The 15,878-nt window shown below is 38.6% G+C and overlaps 1 protein-coding gene across 1 annotated transcript in view; it reads right to left on the minus strand.

The window, feature by feature from the left end:
• LOC108578461 (chymotrypsin-1) overlaps positions 1-4,755 on the minus strand; it is a 7,247-nt gene extending 2,492 nt beyond the window's left edge. Inside the window, exons 1-2 of the mRNA XM_017941808.1 lie at positions 4,656-4,755; positions 3,521-3,587 (exon numbers count right to left, since the gene is read on the minus strand). Of these exons, the coding sequence (XP_017797297.1) occupies positions 3,521-3,587; positions 4,656-4,755 (167 nt within the window). The remainder of the gene's footprint in view (positions 1-3,520; positions 3,588-4,655) is intronic.
• Positions 4,756-15,878: the final 11,123 nt, after the last annotated feature.

Here is a 15,878-nt window from a genome sequence, read left to right on the forward strand (position 1 = left end):
GTTGCATTCGTGGTTTCGTGCAACTTGATACGTAAAATCTTCGCTAATCACTAGAATATTTCACACGTTACAAACCCGTTACCCACTATTCCGAGTTGCAAATTGAATACTTAAAAATCACTTAAAAATCACAGTAACATATTTCATTTAATAGATCTCCATCGACAAGTTTCTACAAAATTTCATTCATCACGAGAAATAAATATTTCTATCGTTCACATTGTCTTGTCTAGAGATCCCCAGAATTGCATTTAAATCGCAAATTTCGAGAAACTCGGAATGATTTCAATTTCGATTGAAATCAAAACTTGAAAATATTTCTTTCCGCTGTTACTTACCATAAGCTGCGACTGCAAGGCAGAGTACAATCGGAAGGGTTAGCGTGTACATGTTGAGATATATGTGATTACTGTAATTGATTGATACTTCTATTGATCAATTTATATACGCTCGGAGAAGCGTACGTCGTGTTGATAAGGATAAACAAAAATATACGATTTTTATCGCGAACGTGAATAAGCGCATCTACAGAAAGTGACGTCGAGATATGCGAAAATTGAGTAGCTTTGATTATTGAAGACAAGATAGTATCAGTATCGCAGATTATTGGATTCCTTTTTTTTTCTCTCCCTCCTTGAAAAGAGGAAGCAATTAATCTGATAACGAATATAAACTAAACACGATACGGTTCCCCCGCTCCCTCCACGCTGGTCGATCGTTTTTAGTAGACTTCGCGTGAAAGTTTCAATCGATAATACGTGACGATCGATCGAATTTTCAATCGATAATACAATCTTTTAATTATTGCCTCTTGTGAAACGGCACGGCCTATCAATTGTTTAATTAAGATATTAACCGATACTCGAACGACGGGTAAAACAGAAATTTAATTGAGATTTCCTTGATTAAAAAAAATCATATATCTGTAACAAGTTCTGCGCAACAGCTTTAACTTACTAATTGTTAGAAAACTAATGTGAAACATGTTGTTCGGGAAGAAGTATTGTATTGTGTCCCGTGTGACATTAATCGAGTGGAATTGATCAATTTGTAATTAACGATTCGATCGGTAAAGTAGGGTGATTTTTAGTGAATATCAAATTTAACCCTTTATCAGTGTCTACTGATGTTTTGAAAATTTGCTGGCAATATTTTGTGTTAGCGTTTTGGAGTATTTAGTACTTAATTTTATTCTTTACGCAATTTCATGTTTAGAGAAGGTTCCGGTCTAGGAAGCTAAAAAATGATCAATTTTACGATTTTTATTAGAAGAAAATAAAGAAGATAACGACCTGTGATTTTTCAGAATTTATTATGTATCCTTTGAACTTTTAAAAACTATGTAATTTTTGTTTATATACAAATATTGCAAGCGCCAGCATCGTATTCCATAGCAGTCCACGAAAAATTCTCATTGGATGGTGGTACGTCTATCTTTCCCTTCAGCTCTAAATCTTAAACAAAAGAACGAAATATATTTTTAAACATGAAATTTCCGAGTCAGCGAACCTACGAAAGTTAAAAAACAAATTTTTCATCCCTTTTCTGACACTTCAATTTAATATCAAACATTATAATTACAAAATATATTAATAACCATAGAAACCAACAAATTTTGCAGTCCTAGCTCCTGTTAAAATCTGCCGCAGCGAAAGGGTTAAATTGTCGAACGAACCGAAAAAGTCAAAAAATCCGAAAAACCGATTGTATGATTTTGTATAAATGTAGCCCGTGTGTGCTGTCGCACTAAGCTGACTGATTTAAAAAATGGGCAAATGCGTGTTGCCTTTCTAACTTTGTGTAAGCTTTTATTGTGTGTAAAACTAAGTGACTAATTTGACTGCTTGATGTTGTTGCTCTGATGGTTGTAACGATTCTACTTTCTCGAGAGCTCGTCTTCGCCCTCGAGAGCGGTGGTTCTTGAAGAATACGCTGATTGGTGAATATTTTCTAATATTCATCGCCAATCAACGTGCCTAATTTTCTCGCCAACTCCTTCCAGTGCGCCCTTAGCGCGCTTTACCCTGGTGGAGTGGGAGAAGATCCCAAGGGGGAGTCAAATGTTTATAATAATTCGGGAAATTCCTCCGGGTGACTCATCGGCCAGCGGACCGTTACAGACAATTGTACCCTTCGGAAAACCCGTGGTTTATGGCATGTTCTTAAGCTATTGAGCGCGAAAGGCACAAGCGGCAAAAAACTCTAATTAAGTGATTCTACCGGCCTTCGCTAGGATGGACGTTAAAGCATAAAATAGTAAAGTAAATCCTAATCTCAAAAACAGCCTGTAGGTGCGATCGTGCCATAAACCTTTGCCTGATGAATCCTAACACCGATGGAAAAATGATCACAACAATTGCAACAAGAAAAAAGAAGAACACGATTCTCCAGCTTCGTCTTTCCAAACTGACGAAGACGGGCCCGGATTATTCACGCTCGACACGCCGAGCAAAAACTTTGTAATGAGCGGAACGAGGCTGAGGGACGATGTTTGCAAATCATTAGCAACGAGGGCGAGGGCTGAGGGTTTTGCGAGGGACGAGCCTTGGAAGGCTCTGTGCAACGTCTTACAGGTACACATACACACGCGTATTATCACCAGACGTATACCAAGACACCGGAGCTTTGTTTCGTTAATTACAACAGCATCGACACTTCCTGCCGCAACGTGGATCCTCTGTTGATAAGCGAGGTTGCATCGAACCTCCCGACGATCGTCTGCGAAGTGTGGACATAAACTTGAAAGAACGATTTCGAAAGAATCAGATAGTCGGAATCTTTCGGTCGAGATTCGAATTTCTGTTCGTTTCTTTATTTTCTTTTTTTTTTCGCCGTCGTTGTCGTGTTTATCGTCGAATTACAAACGAACGAAACGCAATTTCAGCGGCGAAGGTTGAATTTAATCTCTGAGAGAGGCACGATTCGAAGAAGCGATATAAGGTTCTCCGTATCGAACGACAACAGAATTCGGATCTCATTGAAGGAGACGTTAATAAAAATGACGCCGGCGAGTAATTTCATTCATTGTGTATTCTGCAAATGAATATATATCCAACCGCGCGTTTCCCGGGTAATTCTCTGGGCAACCAGAGGGGATCCTGCTGTCCCTAAGGATCAGAGAAGGCGATTGCGAATAACAAGAACCCTTCGACTACGCCACGAGTCTTGATCCTGTTAACGGGATCATCCGACCGCCGCTGATAGAGCAAAAGACCGTGAGATAAAACCAAACTCCCTTGGACCTTCCTCTCTGTGGATGTTGTTTCGAGGTCACTGGATCAATCCGGAGGAAACGGTGTACTTTTTCCCCTCTAGGAAGCTCTCGTTTCGGTCTTTCTCTGGCTGTATCTTGAGAATACTTTTGAAAATTTCACGCGGGTTTAATTGGGGAGGAATTGAAGCGATTCTGGAGTGATTTGATAAATTTCAGTCTATTGTTTACCATATGAGTTTAGAATCATCCGAATGAAATTTTTCAGAGATTCCCATTTCATCTCAAACACTGTCCATAATAATTTACTTTTGGATGTCTTTTTCAAGCATCGAATTTTGATTTTCTGTTACTAATTTCAATCTTTCAAATGGAACTGTGAATAAATAAAAAGTAAATAAGATACACTAGGAGGCTTTTCAGATTTTTCGCGGCAAAGTATGAAGAGAAATTTTCAAAGAGCAACTTTTTTCCTGCTCTAGGACGCTTTCGTTTCAGACTTTCACTGGTAAAATCTTGAGATAATTTTTGAGAACGTAACATACGTTCAAGTCTGAAAAAATTGAAATGTGTCCAAGTCATACAATAGATAATAGATCGATATTTACTAGATCACTTCAAAACCTCTTCAACTTGTTCAGAATAGAACGTATAGTTGGGGCCACGATATAGCGAGGTCGTAAATTAAACTCTCAAAAATCGGCATCGATTGATGTTGCGGCACTCAAGGCCGTGTGTTGCAGTCTGTTTGAGGGTTCCAACAATAAACGAATGGTAGCATATGATTTGGTACTTCAAGTAGAAAATGGTATTTCATTTACAAATGGAAAATATGTTAATATTAAGCTACACAATCTTTTTGCACTTTCTATCTGTATATAACACGAGTAGATAAACTAAGATGCTAAAGACATCAATAAGACCTTTACCTGTAACCGTACTTCCAAAAGCGGCTTCCCCCAGAGGGAGAAACCCTAATTTGTCCTAGCTGCATACAGTTTTCAGTAAGTATATTAGAATCAGTTGACTTTCGCTGGATACAAGAATTCTTCGTACGGTCCTGACAATGGTTTCAAGTACTTATTTTCTCAAAAATTATCTCAAGGTTTTATCAGAGAAAGTCTGAAACGAAAGCTTCTTAGAGGAGAAAAAAGCCTACTCTTCGAAAATTTTTCTCAACACTTCGCCAGGGAAAGTCTGAAACGCCAAGCTTCCTAGCGTATTCTATTTACTTCATCGAAGTACAGTTTGGCAGTAAAATTCGATATAACAATTAAATAATAAAAAAGAAAAAAAAAATTTGCAATTAACGGTCGAAAGAAGACGTCTAAAAGTGAGCTATTACGGACAGTAATGGCGCATGTTCGTGAATATTCGTAGAACGGCTTGCAAATCAGATTTCCTAGCGTTAGGCCGATTCGTAATGCTCGGTCACCGTATTTACATATGCATATCATTTGTCGTATCGCAGGGGAGAAAGCTCTGTGCTGGTAATATCCCACAGGACTCTCCATATATCCAAATCGTATTACTGTACTGCCCATTTCGTGCTAAGGTACGTCGTGAACGATTTGATATGCGTGCGCTATAACCGAGTTAACAATCCGCTATGACAGATGGTGATCCGAACGATTTTCCACCTCTCCGTTTCCATCCACGCGTTTCCGCTTCTCATCGGCAATTAAGAACGGTTTTTCCAGAATTTTCGCGTGAAAGAAAGTGCGTCGTATTGCGAAGATTATTTGTTAATCAACAATAGTGTTTTACGTTGTTAAAAATGTTTAATATTTTTATTGAAAAAGTGGAATAAAAAGTTTTTTTTATTGATAACTAACACGTTCACGTCTCGTATCCGAGTCGACTGTTATCATACCTAACTGCGACTCTTGTCAGATCCGTATCACATTTACGGGAAACAAATTGAAAGTGACGAAATATTGAAAATATTTTCATAAAAATTCATGTAAAGCATACACACTACCGGCTGAAAATTTGGAATCACCTGCCAATTTATATTGATATTGAATCTGCAACTAATTCTTTGTTGACTTGAAATTGATGTTGCGGAGATCAATAGCATTTTACCTCATTTCGATTGATTTGAATGATAAAAAATTCGTTGAAAAATTGATATAAACACTAACTTTTTTGGGGAATTTTTGTGCAACTTGCAATGCACAGTGATTCCAAACATTTGGCCGGTAGTGTATATAAAGTTTTACAGTTTATTGACGTATAGAGTATGTACGTAATCACAGTATTATCAGCAGAGAACGTGTCAATTTTTTCGTGATCGCGTTATTTTTTTAAAGAATTTTGTTATTTATCTATCGATCATCGCGTCTGTCGTGGATCCTAAATGAGATAAATTTATCTGCGAGTGCTCAAGTGGGACGTGTGCGTCTTATTGGTCGCGAAAGGGTTAAGATTTCTTTCGACTCGATATTAATTACCAAATATCTTCTCATTAAGAATATTTTATCCCACTTTTTAGAAAAACATAAAACAATTCTATCTCTCCTTTGACAGTCTCCATTTTGCAGCTGATATCAGTCCGAATTTTCGTGTCTCACAGAAGAAAAATTACCTAAAATCCACCAATTTTTCTGCAGCGATTCGACATTAATTACCGAACACCTTCTCAAGAAATGAAAAATATTTTGTCGTATTTTAAAAAAAAATGCAAAACAATTCTTTCTCTCCCTTGACATTCTCCAAATCACAGCTGTTATCAGTCCGAATTTTCGCGATTTGCAGAAGAAAAATTATCTAAAATCCACCAACTACTCTGTAGCGGTTCGACATTAATTACCGAACACCTTCTCGAGAAGAGAAGAATATTTTATCCCATTTTTTAGAAAAACATAAAACAATTCTTTCTCTCCTTTGGCATCCCCCAAATCGCAGCTGTTATCAGTTCGACTTTCCGCGTTTCACAGAAGAAAAATTAATTCCATCCTAAAATCCAACTATTCTGCAGCGTAAATTCACTTATCGCGTGAAAAAAGGTGCAAAGAAGGGCCGCGAGCGTGGCTAAGTCGAACGATTTCGAAGATTGCCGGCTTTCGAGCAGCGGATTCCTCTCTCCACCCCCGACTCGCGTTGAAATTCCCCGAAAGAGACGGAGGAATAGGTCGCGGCGAGGAACAGTTTCTTCGACTTCTTCCACGCTGTCCACTTTTCTGCCTTATACTTACAAGCTACATTTTTACAGCACAGGTCAGACGAGGCTGGTGTAATCACTGTCGAAAAATTGCCGAACATCTTCTGGTGGAGAGATCGATGGGAATCTGGGGGTTGTGGGTGCGACGACCCGAAAACCAGAGGAACGTCTTTACGCACTGGCAAGCCGCAACGAGTTGCTTTTTGAGTGGGCGATGGTTACTTTTATGTGTCGTAATTATACATTCTTCTGGCTGTTGCGTCGAACTTTTAGGGTTACATTTAGACCGAGACCAAATCGACAGAGCGCGTTTTTCGCGAGCGTCTCTCCCACGATCTTGCTGTATCGCGACGCGTATTTCTGCAACGCGAGAGAACCAGATATCGTCGTTGTGTTCTTCTCTTTTGACGTTTTTTTCTTTAGCAGGTTTAAGGTTGTCTCTGCTTTTTGTGCAATTAAAACGCCGTAAGGATGCTGGACGATGCAGCGTGAAGGGATGGAAGAGGTTAATGGTTGTATTAAAAAATGAGGTGAACTTTAGGAATTGGGTAGCTTTTATTGTTGAGACTTCCGGGCGTAAGTCGTGTCCTTAGGAAAATCGTGTCTTTATGAAAAATTGTATCCTTATGGAAAATCGTGTCTTTACGAAAAATTGTGTCCTCATGGAAAACCGTGACCTCGTGAAAAACCGTGTCCTTATGGAAAATCGTGTTCTTGTGAAAACTCGTGTCCTTATGGAAAATCGTGTCTTTACGAAAAATTGTGTCCTCGTGGAAAGTCGTGTCCTCGTGGAAAATCGTGTTCTTGTGAAAACTCGTGTCCTTATGGAAAATCGTGTCTTTACGAAAAATTGTGTCCTCGTGGAAAGTCGTGTCCTCGTGGAAAATCGTGTTCTTGTGAAAACTCGTGTCCTTATGGAAAATCGTGTCTTTACGAAAAATTGTGTCCTCGTGGAAAGTCGTGTCCTCGTGGAAAATCGTGTCCTTATGAAAACTCGTGTCCTTATGTAAAATCGTGTCTTTACGAAAAATTGTGTCCTCGTGGAAAATCGTGTCCTTATGAAAACTCGTGTCCTTATGTAAAATCGTGTCTTTATGAAAAATTGTGTCCTTATGGAAAGTTGTGTCCTCGTGGAAAACCGTGTCCTCATGGAAAACCGTGTCCTTATGGAAAATCGTGTCCTTGTGAAAACTCGTGTCCTTATGGAAAATCGTGTCTTTACGAAAAATTGTGTCCTTATGGAAAGTCGTGTCCTCGTGGAAAACCGTGTCCTTATGGAAAATCGTGTCCTTGTGAAAACTCGTGTCCTTATGAAAAATTGTGTCTTTCCTTGTGAAAACTCGTGTCCTTATGGAAAATCGTGTCTTTATGAAAAATTGTGTCCTTATGGAAAGTCGTGTCCTCGTGGAAAACCGTGTCCTTATGGAAAATCGTGTCCTTATGGAAAATCGTGTCCTTGTGAAAACTCGTGTCCTTATGAAAAATTGTGTCTTTATGGAAAATCGTGTCCTTATGTCTTTCATTGTGCAATTGGAACCCTGATGACGTGAGCTGCAGTGCTTGAGAAACGTAGGAATACTTTTTCCATAAGGACACAGCTTAAACCCGAAAGCCTCAATAATAAAAGCTACATAATCCCGATCCGCGAAAGTCTCAAATTTTTGATTTGGAAATTAGAGTGATAGTCAATTTTAATATGGCAGGTATATTAAAATATTACATGGAATGGATAGAAATCGATATCAGGAATAAATCTAGAATCGTTGGATTACCTTTATGTTTCAGTTACAGTACTGATTACGGCCAGACACTTCAACAAGTAATCTAGATGTCGGGCAGAATTTTGATAATGGATTAGAAATTAAAAATAGACGAACAGATATATTCAAGAAGCTTAAAGAGACCATAATACTTTTCGCTTATAATATAAATATCCATACGTCATTTATGACGCATATTTCGTTACAATTAAAAATACTTTTACACCATTTTCTGCAGTTTCTCCCGATTAGTAACAATTAACTCCAGACAAGAAGAATCATCGATAACATAAATTCTCTTTATTAATTTCTTATACAAAGAGAATACCGACGACGTTTCTTAATCCTATCAATCTTTCCTACTTTTTTATTTTCTCTCATATGACAAAGAGATGAGTCTACTCTTTAATCGTGACATGCGGTTTCTTCATAGAATTCACATCAAATTTATCTTAATATTTTCCTTGAAACTCCTCTGCGAATTGCAAACCTCTGAAAATGATATTGAAAGTGAAATATGATATTCCATTGATCTCGTTCCATTTAGCAAATTTTTCAAATATCGCCAATCAATACTTTCTCAAACTCGAATTCAACAAGCATTCTTCCACACAATTCATTAAAGCATCGACTACAGAAAGCCAAGCGCGATAACGTAAAATCTAAAAAAAAAAAATGACCAAGGTTGGAATCACGAGCCTCACGATAAATCGTTTTACTATCAGTTGTCAATGATAATACGACTCTCGTTACCTCTCGCCTACAGCTTTCGAGATGGTGATGAAGCAACGTCATCGAGAAATGCATGTACACCGCACTCGAGCATACTTACGCGAAGTACGATAATAATTGCTAGCGTATAGAAGCAACCCTGTGTTTACGGAGGACCTATTATTAGTGCAAACACGTATTACCCGTCCGGTTGTTCTCCGTTTATGGCTGCTAAGTGATTTCAACCACGAGCTCACCCGTAGAAAGTGCCGGCAAATTGAGCACTTGCGAGCCCAAAGAAAGACGTCAAAGCGCGCGAACAACGTCTCGACTTAACGGAATTTTCGAGGATCAATTTTCAAGTATATTAGTTGTTTGTGAACCGTTCGACGACCAACAGCCAATTCATTCTTCTCCTTCGTTCATCACCTTCTTGGTTTCTCTGCTAAACCGTAAATTAGGAAATGTCGAGTTTTATTGTGTTGGTTGTTGGTTTAATTTTATGAAACGCTAGGGTTGGTAAGGTGGACGAGTTCTTCCTTTTGTTGCGGTATTAACCCCTTAACACTTTGCAGTCCTGTGTCGACTCAGACTAGACGTAAGAATTTTTGCCTTCAGATATCATACTGTTAGGATAAACGCGAATTTCCACCACTCGCATAATGGGTGGAGGTTTTTCCTAATGGTTGATTTCTAAAAGATCATCTCTGTAATAAAAGTGTTATTTTGTGAACGGAGTGCTGAGATCCTTCAAGTCGCTGTTCGGCTGCGGCGTAACAATACAATGATAAATTATAAATGATAATAAACCACTTTTTTGTGCATTAATATTACAGTGAAACTTAGTATTTTATAGCTAACATCGCGCTGAAATATTGAAATAAAGGGAAACTACATGGTACTGCCCGAAAGTTACCAAACGAGTGCGGATCATTTGGACTATTTGGACCGCAAAGGGTTAAGGGGCTATTCTGGTTTCGAACTTTCAAAGTGTCCATCTTTTTTTGCACTTTCTTCAAGTGTAAGTATTGTAGAACATTTGTGCGAAAAGATTTGTTTGAATTTGGAAAATTAGTGTAGGTGTGAGCGATTGAAGGATGCAGTTGTACCGTAACGAAATGGATAGACGGATCTTTAAACGCGATTTTCTTGAATAGATCATTTTTCGGAACGGTTTGCACGATATTTAAAGTTCTAGTTTATCAATTGACTTGAAATTTGTAGAGAATCTTTGAATAAAAAGGTGTGAATAAGAACTTTTAACATCCGTCATTTTTAAACCGTTTAAAGACGGAAAAATATGAAAAAATCGATAATCGAAATTCAAAACGCCGCCATTTTGTAAGTTATTAATATTTTTAGTTTAGTTTGGTTCAGATCGTAGCTAGATTTATACCGATTAAGATTCTTCAAAGTTAACTCTTTCACGACTCAGCTATTTACGAACTAATTTCTTTAAAATAAAAACGAATTCTTCCTTCCCCCTTAAAAACGTAAAACTCTAATCAATCATAGCCTATTCTTCTCACGAACGAAGAAGAATCGACTAGCAGAGTGTAAAGAACACACTTCTGTGAGTTAACACTTTCACGACTCAGCTATTTGCCAATCATTTTCTTCAAAACAATTACAAATCCTTCCTTCCCCCATAAAAACGTGAAATTCTAATCAATCATAACTTATTCTTCTATCTTCGCAACTCTTTCACAAAATAGAATTCTTCCAACACAAGTACAACTGACAATAACTTACATCTTCTTCTCAGTCTTCGAAACAAACCAGATCCATATTCCTCCATACGTCAATCTTTCCAACGAGATTCACAAACTGCTCCCAATTCTCCCGATCGATCCTCCAACCGACCGATTACCTCGTCGGCAATCAACGTCATCCTTCGAAGCAACAAACGTCAACCAGTTATCATCCCGGTGTTCTCTGTCACGTTTCGCCGCGTGGTAAACCGATTGTGTTACGCAACGACGCGTGTCAGAGTCGATCGGTTCCTCGATCGAGAAAAACTCCGGCCCAGATTTAGCCAGCAACACAGACACACACACACAAGTCGTCGACGTCCCGGCGAACAACGCCGCCCGACAAATCGTAGATCGTGATTAATGGACCACCGGTTTGTACGCAGCCGCCGACGAATCCGTGGACCGCTTAGCGTGAAATTTACCTGATGAATTGTTCTCACAATTATCATGATCTACGGCTTCGTGGATCCGAGAAACACGAAACTCTCTCGGTCCGGTCTGCTGCTGCTAATCTTTCTTCGGCGTACCCTTTACTTTGGCCCCCAGCATCCCCTCCGTCTCCTCCATCGCCTCCACGCCACCTTGTTTTCTGCGGCAAGGGAGGCTAGCTCTCACCCACACCGGTGGCCCACCATAACGATACTACCACTTTCCGGAGGCACAGGGCCTACCGCCTTGGCCAGAAATCTCGGAAATTCTTACGTCGATCGAGAAACTATAATTATCTTTCGAGGCTATGCGGCATGCAGCGAGTAGGTACATCGGAAGAAAAAGAACGTCTTCAGAGTTCGAAACGTCCATTTTTTTCTCTCCCACGATCGGAGCGTGTCTGTCGTCGTCGAGCTTGGTCACGGAAGGAACAACTCAAACGGAGGCGAGAAGGTGGTTTTACTTGGTGCTTCTGGACGGCTTACGCTCGAACAGGATACAAGAGGGGAAGTTCTAATAGAATGCAAAAGGGAAACGATCTTGTGGGACGGTTACGGTGAAATTGTGGTATTGAGACAAGGGGAGTGTCTAGTTTACTGGGTTTCCTTTTTGTGGATGATTTGGAGCCTTTGGGAAAGCTTGCCAGGGTAATTGGTGTGAATTGGATTGCTGCTTGGTAGTGATAGTGGCATAATTGACGATAGTAGCAGTAATGATAATGGCATGATTATTTCTTCGAGAGTGAAAGCAAATTTTACAGGAAAAGCAGATGAAAATTTGTAGTGAGATTAACCTTTTTTTTTTTTGGAGATGGTTTAGTGTCTTTGGGAAAGTTTTGTGAGGGTAATTGGTGTGACTGATAGTAGTACTAACGACAATGGCATGATTATTTCTTAGACAGTGAAAACGAATTTTATAGAAAAACTGGTTGAAAATTTGTATTTGATTAATTTTTTTTTTAGCGATGGTTTGGTGTCTTTGGGAAAGTTTTGTGAGGGTATTTGGTGTGACTGATATTGCTGTTTTTCATTAATAGTAGCACTAATGATAATGGCGCAATTATTTTTTCGATAATGAAAAAATAAATTTTATAGGAAAAACATGAAAATTTGTATTTGATAAATTTTTTTTTAGTGATGGTTTGGTGTCTTTGGGAAAGTTTTGTAAGGGTAATTGGTGTGACTGATAGTAGTACTAACGACAATGGCATGATTATTTCTTAGACAGTGAAAACAAATTTTACAGAAAGGGCAGTTGAAAATTTGCATTGGACTAATAATCAAACACTAATCGCAAATCTACTATCATACAATAATCGTAGAAATTAGGAAAGTGCCATTTTACTACAAACTCACTTTCTCAAAAAAAAAAAAAAAAAAAAAAAACAATTTCCACTTTGGAAGTCACGCTGCTATAAATAACCACTCACCTTTACATAACAAAAGTGATGCAGTATTCAAAATATTTACAATCTACATTCTTCACCACAATGCATCGAATACCGAAAACATTGCCGTAATAAGGAATTTTTCTCAATTCTCTTCGAAATTTACGCGCTTTAAATTTACGTTCGTGTGGGTTATTTAACAGCTTAAACCCGTTAAACTCTTTCACGTAACGTACGCACAGTGCACCGAGTGTACTTTCCACATTTTTCACGCTCATTCAACGTTCTAAATTACACTCTACATCCGATAAAAGAAATCTGAGCTGGTGTTACGACTCTTGTTCGTAAAGCAATCGAAAAAGAAAAGAAGAAAAAATAGCAGCGTAGATCCGAGCGTGCTAGCAAAGGTGAAATTTTCACGCTAAAACGAGCCACAGTGTGTGTGTGTGCGTATAGGGCCATTTCGTAGGAATGCATCATTGTGGGGGGAAGGGTTGGAAACTAGACGGGTTCGCGGTTCCTCTGCAAACGCTTTGCGAGATTGCAGAAGAATTTTGGACGTCCACGAGACGTGATTTATGGAGGACTTTCGGCCAGAGGTGGAAACAACTTTAACCGCTGTTCCCGTGATCACGGTCACGGTGATTTTATCTAATCAGCGCCGCGTTATTACCACGGATTAACGAAAATGGCGCGAATTAACGAGCGTAGAAATAACAACGACTCCGTGTATTTTCGCGAGGGAAAAGAATCGGTTCGTAATTATTCGTATTCACGTGACAGAGTGTTTACCTATTTAGACGGAATCGAGATAAAGAGAAGAGTGGATTTCGAGTTGGAGATATTGGAAAGGTAATAAATCATGACCGTTCTTTCACACCGTTATCAGCGTTCTAAAATTGAAACTCATTATTGAGATTTCAGGAGGAATTCCGGTGGATTAACGCTGGTTATTTAAGACCATGTATCAAAGTGCTTTTGATATAACCGACGATGTAAACAATGCATTTAGGCGACGATAAAATCGGTCGATTAAAAATTCTTGCGATAAACTGACTGTTTACGAACAGTGCAGTCTTTTAATTGTAGGAGTTCATTCGGTTGACTTCCTCTTGTACGACCAATAATTTCCGTAGAAAGAGATTGTGACTTTTCCATGGTGGTAATGAACTTGGAAAACAATCGACAATTGTTACAGATCAAACTCATTGTCAGTCATATCGAAGCTCGTTATTGATTTCTTTGTATAAATAAATGCTCAATAAACATTATTTTTTTGTTATATATTTTTAAACGATATTAATGATATATTGTATCTAGATTTTACTTATGTATTTTTTATTTTATTTACAACCCATAAGTGATATCGTCGGATTAACCAACGTTTCAGGGAGTTAAAAGGAGTCTACTGTGTTTCTATTACACGGTAGGAAATAATATAGTTACAACAATATCACGAAGAAAGATGTAGAAAAATTCAAACCCACAGGTAATTATATGCAAATGATTAGAGATGAAAATTAATGAATTTTAAAGTATCCCGATTCACCCTCGCTGTTCAAACAAACAAACTGTCGTCTGTTCGTTAAAATCTGTCTATCCAACAAATTCACAAAAGTATCCTCGTGCGATCCATTAAAATTAAAAATAGAAGAATTCAAAGTTAATTACATGCAAACAATTAGTACCGAAAATTTGCGAATTGTTCGTGGAAAAGATTTCAAAGTATCAAGATTCACTCTCGCTGTTTAAACAAACAAACTCTCGTCCGTTCGTTAAAATCTGTCTACTGGACAAGTCCGTAATTCCAATTCAACCCTCGTGCGATCCATTAAAATTAAACCGATCCGTGCCAAACAATCTCCAACCCCTTTGGTTACTCGTAACGACAATAAAAACAGCAATCCAACGTTAGCCTAAACACGTCGTCGTATTCGACAACGTCACGTTTCTTATCTATACCTTCTTTCGCCAATCAGTCTCGTATCGTTACACGATCTCCGATCAAACGACGATCGAGCAATCAGAGGAATTTCTCGTCTAGAGATCCGATAAGGGTCGAGGATTGATTGTTGCTCAGTCATGGGAGCGACCAGGCTACTTCATTTAAAGTAGAGTGTCACGCGGATAGCCGAAATTAGGGTTATAATCCCCCCTTGTGCCATCTGATACGAGTATCCACCCTCTCTCCCTCCTATCGCTCGTTCCACTCGCGCTATTTACCGATAGTATTTTAACCCTCGATTTGTCGTCAACAGCTTTCGGTAGTCCATTGGGAATCTGGCCGCTTAGTTTTTGTCCAACGGCCACGGGAACGACATGTGCCGATTATCACTGCTAGGACGTTTCGGTACAAGAGGCGAAACTCTCTTGCTTCGAGGTATCGATAATTCGTTTCTCGCGTCACAGCCGGAGCGAGGCTTGGGCGTAATTGCCACGTTGGTAGTACAAGCGTACCAATGGCCGCGACGTTATACCTAATAGCCGGTGTTTTCGGACGTTTTAACATTATGACACCGGGAATCACCAGATCTCGTCAAATGATAAATGATACTCGATGAAATAGTGTCGAGGACGCTTCTCGCGCGACGCACGGTGTTCCGTAACAGCCGTTTGAGAGAGTAGAAGTATATTTTATGGATGGGAAGTGTGTAGATCGTTGGGAACGAGTAAGATTATAGAAGTTTGTCGGTTTTTTAAAAATTATTTTCTGTGTAAAGACAAGAACGGTCGAAGGGAGAATTGAATTATTTAAATTCAAACTATTTGAATTCAGCCAATGCCATTAAACTAATTGTAAACACCATTTGAATTCGGTCAATCAAACTCGAATTATTCGAATTTGAAATTCAGCCGATGAAATTCAAACCATTGAAAATTTGAATTCAGCCAGTGCCACTGAAGTAAGCACAATTTGAATTCACCCAGTCAAATTTTAGATATTCGCATTTGAGACTAAATCAACGAAATTCGAAATATATAAACTGAGGTAAATTTAAAACCAGCCAATTAAATTCAAATTATTTAGAAATTAAATTCAACCTATCTACTTCGAAATGTTCGAATTTAAATATTCAAATTTTAACATTTGAACTTGGCCAATGAAATTCAGACTATTCAAAAATCAAGGTAAGCAGATCAATCTTATAAGAAATAAAATGTAGGTTAAGGACTGGAACAGAATTATACAGTAGCTTTTGGCAAAATGTTAGCAGAATGTTTCCTTCACGTTTGGTACAAGCTTTGTATTTTATTTCTTGAAATTTATCTATCTACATACATACAGCGGCTACGACGAGTTTTAGCTCCTGAACAGAGTTTCACGTCTTGTACGCAAATAAAAGTACCAAAAAATGGGCAAAGTAAGAAAAATATCAGAAATAAAGCTACACGTGTACGAGTACTAAAAACAAAACTATGTAATTGCAACCTGTACACCTGCGTGACTTACTGTTCCAAATAG

The sequence above is a fragment of the Habropoda laboriosa genome, unplaced genomic scaffold, assembly GCF_001263275.1.
Source record: "Habropoda laboriosa isolate 0110345459 unplaced genomic scaffold, ASM126327v1 scaffold59, whole genome shotgun sequence".
NCBI lineage: Eukaryota > Metazoa > Arthropoda > Insecta > Hymenoptera > Apidae > Habropoda > Habropoda laboriosa.